The sequence below is a fragment of the Nanorana parkeri genome, unplaced genomic scaffold (genome assembly GCF_000935625.1).
Source record: "Nanorana parkeri isolate BGI_ZX_2015 unplaced genomic scaffold, ASM93562v1 scaffold163, whole genome shotgun sequence".
NCBI classification, from domain to species: Eukaryota; Metazoa; Chordata; class Amphibia; order Anura; family Dicroglossidae; genus Nanorana; species Nanorana parkeri.
The window spans coordinates 1,616,623-1,624,311 of NW_017306431.1; the positions used below are offsets into that span (position 1 = coordinate 1,616,623).

A 7,689-nucleotide genomic window follows, 5' to 3' on the forward strand; every position below is an offset into this window, starting at 1 on the left:
AATATATGCACATTCCTATGGCCATGAACTCTGCCTTAACCAAATAGAGATCCAAGTGCATCTGTGGTGTTACTGAAGTTCAGGATCGTATGAATGCGTACGGACTCGTGAGGTCTCAATTCAAAATAGTTACAGGTGTCCTAAAAATGATGTCCCTGAGCTCTAACGGTAGGACAGTGATGGCGATAGACCCGGTATATATAAGTATTTTTTACCAAAACCCAACTCCATACAAAACATTGTATACCTTTTGGATAGAATGGGAAAGGGTTAGAACCACTTTCCTATTGTTATAGCTGTTCGCATCCCTGTTTAAGAGTTCCTCCCTCACTTCCTGTTTTGTCAACACCTGTCACCAGGACAGGAAGTGAGGAGAAATACCCCATGGAGATTTAGACAGCAATTAAAGGTAAAGTCCACCTTTACAAAAATAAATAAATGCACACATATACATACTGAGTACAGGCATTCAGTAACAGGAAGGGGAGGAAGAATGAATGGACTACAAGTATGGTGATATCACCGCATTTGTACACCATTGAGAAGTACAAATCCCTCTGCCGCGGTGGCTGATATCACTGTGAATCGTTGACGCAGCTGTGTTTTATCTAAGGTCAGAATGGGAAGTGGGGAAGTTATGGAACCTCTCAGTTCTAGTACAGTCCTACGAACCAGACCCACTCCTCGTCTGCACCTCTAACAACTTCCTGTAATGTACAGGAGGTACAGTACTACGAACCAGACCCACTCATCTGTACGTCTATCAACTTCCTGTAATGTACAGGAGGTACAGTCCTACGAACCAGACCCACTCCACGTCTCCACAACTTCCTGTAATGTACAGGAGGTACAGTACTACAAACCAGACCCACTCCTTGTCTGCACGTCCAACAACTTCCTGTAATGTACAGGAGGTACAGTACTACGAACCGGACCCACGACTAACAACTTCCTGTAATGTACAGGAGGTACAGTACTACGAACCAGACCCACTCATCTGCACGTCTATCAACTTCCTGTAATGTAGAGGAGGTACAGTCCTACGAACCAGACCCACTCCACGTCTCCACAACTTCCTGTAATGTACAGGAGGTACAGTCCTACGAACCAGTCCCACTCCTTGTCTGCACGTCCAACAACTTCCTGTAATGTACAGGAGGTACAGTACTACAAACCGGACCCACTCCTCGTCTCCACGACTGGGTTTACATGGCTGAAGGAGTGACATGTTCTGTCCCCATGGTTCTGTCCCCATGGTATAGAGATGTTAAAACAGCATTATATGTGGAAGAAAGATGGCGTCAAAGGTCTCCACCCCTGGTCAGAGGTGGTTGTTTCATTTGGCCTCTTTTCTTACCCTTCCCCATAATATCCAAACTAAAAAAAAAAGGTTTGATTTGGGTTTTAGGTAAAGTTGATGCTTGGAATATAGCTTAGAAAATGAAGGACATGTTTATTCATACCGTCAGTGACCTAGAGGTCTGGGCTGTTACGCTCTTCAGACCACACTTTCTCCTTACATAGATCGCAAGTATCGGGTATGCCCCCCCCCCACATCAGGTCTCATGACTGAAGATCTCTAAAGGAATCACTGTGTCAAGCATTGTAACCCATCAGGTTTTTTATGTTTGTAAGTTGTGAAAAGGAAGATTCCGCTTGCTATGGGCATTCTCATGAATCTCTATGGGCCTAATAAAAGTGTGCAGAAAAGCTCCAGTTGTTTATAGTAATCAATCCTACAGTTCTTCTTTTATTCACTAACCCATGCATGGAAACGTGACATCCTAAAGTAGCATTAAACTCGCAAACTCTTTTCAATAATGAATTTGGTTTAAACAAATATACATTGCCCAGCAAAGTATTTCTTCACATTTTTGTCCAACCACTTACTGAACAGCTCCGGTTCTCTCAGTCTTGGTATATTTTCTTTCCAAGTCAAATGTAATATTTAGAAAATACCACATTATGGCCACTAGATGGAGCATAGGAAACACATACTTCTTTCCTATGCTCCTCAGCTCCATCTAGTGGCCATAATGTGGTGTTTTCCCAGTATTACATTTGATAATATTACATTATTTTTAATATTACACAACCAAAGAGGGTTCAGCAATGGCACATGTACAGTATAAACAAAATGCCACTGCACTTCAGCACATCACAACAAACATGTGCATACGGTGTGCCTTGTCATTCATAAATAGTGAATGTTCATTTTTTTTTTAAGCATTGAGGCTTGTTAAAGAGACCCTGTCAGGTCCCTAAAGAGCTCTCCGGCAATGGAATATGTAGCATACTTCCCTTTCCGGCAGACTGTGTCTTCTTCCTTCACTTCTTTTCCAATGCTGCTGCCTTGTTTGGACTCACTTCTAGGAGAATCAGATGGCCTCGTACCTTGCTGGGTCCTCCGGCCCCTATGTCACTACAGGACTCAGCAGTGACAAAGAGGGTGGAGGATGGAACCAGGGCACACGGCAGGGGAAATGGGCATCTGACACTCCTATGAGTGTAACGACGGAGGCTGCAGTGCTGGTACAGAGGGGAGGTAGGAGACATTGGCCACCAGAGAGGCGAGTATAACACCTCTTCTTTAGCAAGGCACCTTCTTTTAGGATTTTGAATCACTTGCATTACCGGTTAGAAAACATTGTAACCAATGAGAACAATGCATGCCCCGTGTACAGAAAAGGAAGATAAGAGGGGGATGCCCACAGCAGCCAATCAGATGCTTGCTTTTTTCCTAACCTACACTGGAATCTGGTTGCTAAAGCTCGTTAATATCCAAGAATCCGGACAGACCAACAGAAGACCCTTCTTCTCATGTTCTCATGGTTAATGTTCTGATGACAGATACATTAAAGAAAACCAATAGTAATATGGAGCTGCCATTGCTGACCAGCTGCCATTGCTGACCACATTACCTGGCTGTCATTCTGATGCAACGACTGCACTACATTCTTGGCCCCTGACCTGGGAAAGGTATACCAACCAGGAGCTCTGACTTCACTTGCTGCATACTTGGTTTGAGTCAGTAACCTGAAGGATGAAGGTACAACAACTATGAAAGTCACCATTGCTAACAAACTTATGAACATGTTAGTTGCCTGGCTGTTATGCGAACCCCTTGAATTCAATACTTTGAGGCGCTGAGCTAGAACAAGTATGCATCAGGCAAGTCAAAGCCGAGTCAGAAGTCTCTCAACCTGCTTGTTTCTCAATGTACTGAGACAAGAGAGTCAACATGACAGCCAGGAAAACGGAAAATTGTATACTTACCTATCGATAATTTTCCTTTCCTGATGCCAATACATGGCAGCATACAATGGGGTGGAGCCATACCCATTGTATGCTGCCATGTATTGGTGTCAGGAAACTAGCTGTTGCAGAATGACAAGTCTGAAAAGGCAGCCTTCATATTCCTCTAAGGCAGGGGTGGGCAACTCCAGCTGTGCTGAAACCACAAATCCTATCATGCATCTGTCTCTGGGAGACTTTCCTGTTTCTGTCAGTCTTGCAATGACTCATGGGACTTGTAGTTCAACAACAGCTGCAATGCTGAGTTTGCCTACCCCTGGGTTAGAGGATGCTGGAGGTCCTCCAGCCAGGAAATGAGGCAGGTTCTATCTGACTTGCTGCAGCTTCTAATGCACATTATGAGAGGCTCTCAGTGTGCAGTGAAATCAGAGGAAGCCATTCCAGTCCAGGAGAGGAGCCAGTACAACTGTGAACAGAAGGTCGGAGTTCAGCTTTAAAAGTGCTCTGTACCCGATCCTACAAAAATGCACAAACACCCGTGTACACCAACTCTTAGCTTGGTCAGGTCACATTTTATTCCCATCACCCCATGCCATTCTAAGGTCACATGATCCAATGACATTGCCCCTGGTGGTAGAAAAGGAGGAGAGCGAGTGCAGTTCTGGTCATGTGACAGGGCGGGGAGCAGAGTCACAGTTTTGCAATGAAGTAATAAAAAAAAAGTCACACTTCCGTGTACGACCATTTGGCCGTTGTGTCCCATGATCGGCACCCATCGTGGTACGTGGGATGATGGTCCATGCTTTGTCCGGCCTGTGGGGAAACCCACCAGCAGAGCCCAGCTGCAGATTGCGTAACCCGGCAGGACGTCCTCAGCCCCAGTTATAGAAGTAAATCTTCTGCCAGACGGGGAGGTAATCCATGAGGGGACCTGGGATCAAACAAAGGGTTACAGGGCTGAAATATTACAAATATCCCTTTAAAAGTCAATCATTCTATGACTTACGTGCCACCAGCCCGAGTCCTGGGACGTAATCCCCTAGAAGGCGCAGGAGGAGGAGCAACCGAATTCTATAGGAGGAATACAGAGAAGGTTAAAGAACTTCTAAACCCCAAGTAGAGGATGTCTAGTGTGCTAAAGCACCGTGTACCAGAAACAATTCCCATTTTTACTTCTCAGTGTCACTGATCTCCTCCAACTCCATCAAAGCTGAACTCTGTGATAAGCAAATATTGTCTCGTGTGTATTCCTCCTGGAGTCTTGGTGAGCTTTGTGTACTTCTTCCAGATCTGTGCAGTAATCCAGTGTGAAACGTTTACCTACATAAAAGACCGGTCACTGCTTCTCTCTCCTCTTGTGCAGGGTGACCAGTCTTGTCTCCGCCCCCTCCTTTTCTGGAGTGGGTGGGGCCTGCTGGGTCTCTCCCACAGTCCTGCTCTCTGCACAGGTTATGTACAGCATAGTGATGATGTCACTGATACTTTTCACAAGGTGATATCTGGGTTTTCACATACATACAGTGCACACAGAGTGGATTTATATCCTCTGTGGCTATGGAGGAATATATCTGAGTGAAGGTTTACGTACCTAGAGATCAGCTTTAAGCCAATTCCTCCCAACATGTATTTGTTTAAGCGGTGGCTTCACATCATTGCTCCAGGTAGGTTTCCTGATAGCGCCAATGGTAGATCATATCTGTATTGTGCGTTAGTGGGGCTCCTTGTGACTGGATGGCAATGCAAAGGGGGGGACAGTTGTCACCCCATAAACGGGAATTTCCTGAACAAAGACCTTCATGGCAGGATCACCGAGTATTAGTGTAATAAAAGCTCCAGATTTGAAAGCAACTTTTGAATTATATTACAGCTGTTATAAGATTTTAGTGATTGGGTTCTACTCTGTCACTTTTACTAACTAACATGGAACACTGCACTCTACTGACTTCTCGGGACCCCCAAGTGTCAGTGTGTCAATGTTCTGAGACCACCAAGTGTCAGTGTGTCATTGTTCTGGGACCCCCAAGAGTCAGTGTGTCAATGTTCTGGGGCCCCCAAGTGTCAGTGCGTCATTGTTCTGGGGCCCCCAAGTGTCAGTGTGTCAATGTTCTGGGACCCCCAAGTGTCAGCATGTCATATCCTGGGACCTCCAAGTGTCTGTGTGTCATTGCTCTGAGACCCCCGAGTGTCAACATGTTATATTCTGGGACCCCCAAGTGTCAGTGTATTATTGTTTTGGGACCCCCCCAAGTGTCAGTGTGGCATTGTTCTGGGACCCCCAGGTGCCAGTGTGTCCTCAGTGACATATACACTTTAAACAGATAAAGGGAAAATTGTCTTAATCAGTACACAACATCAATAAAAGCTGAAAAGAATGAATGGAAACTCTTCTTCCACAGTGCAAAACTAAAAAAAGAAAAAAGAAAGAAATGCTCTCTTGCAGTTAAGTACCACTTGCAGGTCTTGCCCCTCCCCCAGCTTGTGACCAGACAGTGAAGGAAGAAGCATCAGACTGAGGAGCTCATCTCCCTGTCACCTCCTCTCAGCGTGTCCTTTGTCAGTACATGAACAATTTGGCTCCTTGAGCTGCTTCTCCCTCTCCAAGTTTCAGCTCTGCTGTGCATTTAATTGCAACAGGCCAATACCAAGTCAGATTCAGGTACGTACACTGCTTGCATTTAAACGTATATGCATGAAATGAATGCAGAGCGCTTTTCAAAGTGTTTCTTTTCTATCTGCCTGAAGTTTATGACTGCTGCATTACATATAAGATCAACTAGATAAAACAGGACTTCGTGTGGCTATGTCTCTATGTATATATACAACAGTGACTCACTCTGTATATCGGTTGTAAAATGGTGACCGCAGCAGGTAATAGAGGAGGAGGAGGGTCCGGCGCCTCAGCTCTGCGCGTTCCCTGCGGCTCAGATCTGGGATATCACGTAATATAGACAGGCTGTAAAAAGGAGAAATGTCGGACAGTCAGACACAATGTAAGTATTCGCTTTTACCTAACAGACGCAAAGAGCATCAATGTCCTGTTACTTATAACTGGGGATGAGATCAGGTTGGGTCTGAACCGGTCCTGAACCTGAGTTCATCCGAACACAGAAGGAAGCTCCCTCCGCTGCCACCCAATCAGCTGTGGCCGGGAAATTCCCTGTCCCCAGCTGCATGTGAACAAAGGGGCGGGATGCTGTGACATCATTGACCTTATACGGCCACATGGCTATATTTGATCAATGACATTCACTTTAGATGGCTTTGTGGCCATATAAGATCAATGACGTCAGTGTGAGCATCTCGTCCCTTTGTTTATGGTCAGTTTTTTTAAATATTTGCATTTGCATCTCATCATATGTGTCATCACACATCACATCGTAACACACATGCGTTAGCGCTTCTGCCTTGCAGCACTGGGGGTTCCTGGTTTGAATCCTGGCCAAGGAGTTTGCATGTTCTCCCTGTGTTTCCTCCGGGTACTCCGGTTTCCTCCCACACTCCAAAGAGATGCTTGAAGGTAAAATTGGCCCTCTATGTATGCATCTGATATAGGGACTTTAGATTGTAAGCTCCTCGAGGGTAGGGACTGATGTGAATGTACAGTATGTAAAAGCGCTGCGCAAATTGTTGGCGCTATATAAATACCTGTAATAAATAAATAAATCACATATCATAGAAGTCATGGCTTCTTAAAGGTGCCCATACACTGCACGATTCTTGTACGAGAATCGCGGGAAATCCCCCGATCGTACGAGAATCGTGCAGTGTGAATGAAGACGTGCGACCGTTTCTACTGTACAGTCGCACGTCTTTTGTCTAAGGAGCATGCTAGAACGATGCTCGGGAGACAAATGCTGAACAGGCTGGTGTGCGCACGCCCGTTCAGCATTGTGGTTGTAAAGTGTATGGCCACCTTTACACTACACTGATGATGGCCAAGAAGTCTGAAACACCTGTATGCAGGAGTAATATGTCTCTATATATTAGGTTATATTTGCACAACACACAGAATGTGCATCTGGCTGAATGATTTACATGGCTCCGCCCACTGTCCTGAAATGAGGAATTCATTTTGGGATATGTGATGGAATGGGACATGGGAATACTTTCTATTTTAAGAATGCTTTACTGTGCTACTGACTTGTACCTGTGCTACTGACTTGTACCTGTATGAAAATCAAATCAATAAACGAAGAAGTCCCCTGCACACCATGCAGCAATAAAGACCAAAAGCAATGGTGGTGCTTGTAGTGATGTCCACGGATGGCGCCTACAGAGTACACAGCAATGATGATCACCAGCACTCAAGGGATGAAATAAATCCAAAGCTTTCTTTTTATTGAAGCATGTCACTTGTGTTCAATAGCCAACGTTTCGGAACCACGCAGGGTTCCTTCATCAGGGCAGACAGAGTGACGTCGTCTCGAAGCCTGC

General features: G+C 45.2%; 1 protein-coding gene and 1 long non-coding RNA gene across 2 annotated transcripts in view; one reads left to right on the plus strand and one right to left on the minus strand.

Annotated features, from left to right (window-relative positions):
- Positions 1 to 7,689, plus strand: part of LOC108785461 — an 11,731-nt gene continuing 4,042 nt past the window's right edge. Inside the window, exons 1-2 of the long non-coding RNA XR_001941132.1 lie at positions 1 to 107; positions 4,525 to 4,528. This is a non-coding gene — a long non-coding RNA (uncharacterized LOC108785461). The remainder of the gene's footprint in view (positions 108 to 4,524; positions 4,529 to 7,689) is intronic.
- The window catches only part of PEX16 (peroxisomal biogenesis factor 16), an 18,017-nt gene continuing 14,287 nt past the window's right edge, over positions 3,960 to 7,689 (minus strand). Inside the window, exons 9-11 of the mRNA XM_018554542.1 lie at positions 6,089 to 6,208; positions 4,262 to 4,326; positions 3,960 to 4,186 (exon numbers count right to left, since the gene is read on the minus strand). Coding sequence (XP_018410044.1) covers positions 4,128 to 4,186; positions 4,262 to 4,326; positions 6,089 to 6,208 — 244 coding nt within the window. The 3' untranslated portion in view covers positions 3,960 to 4,127. The remainder of the gene's footprint in view (positions 4,187 to 4,261; positions 4,327 to 6,088; positions 6,209 to 7,689) is intronic.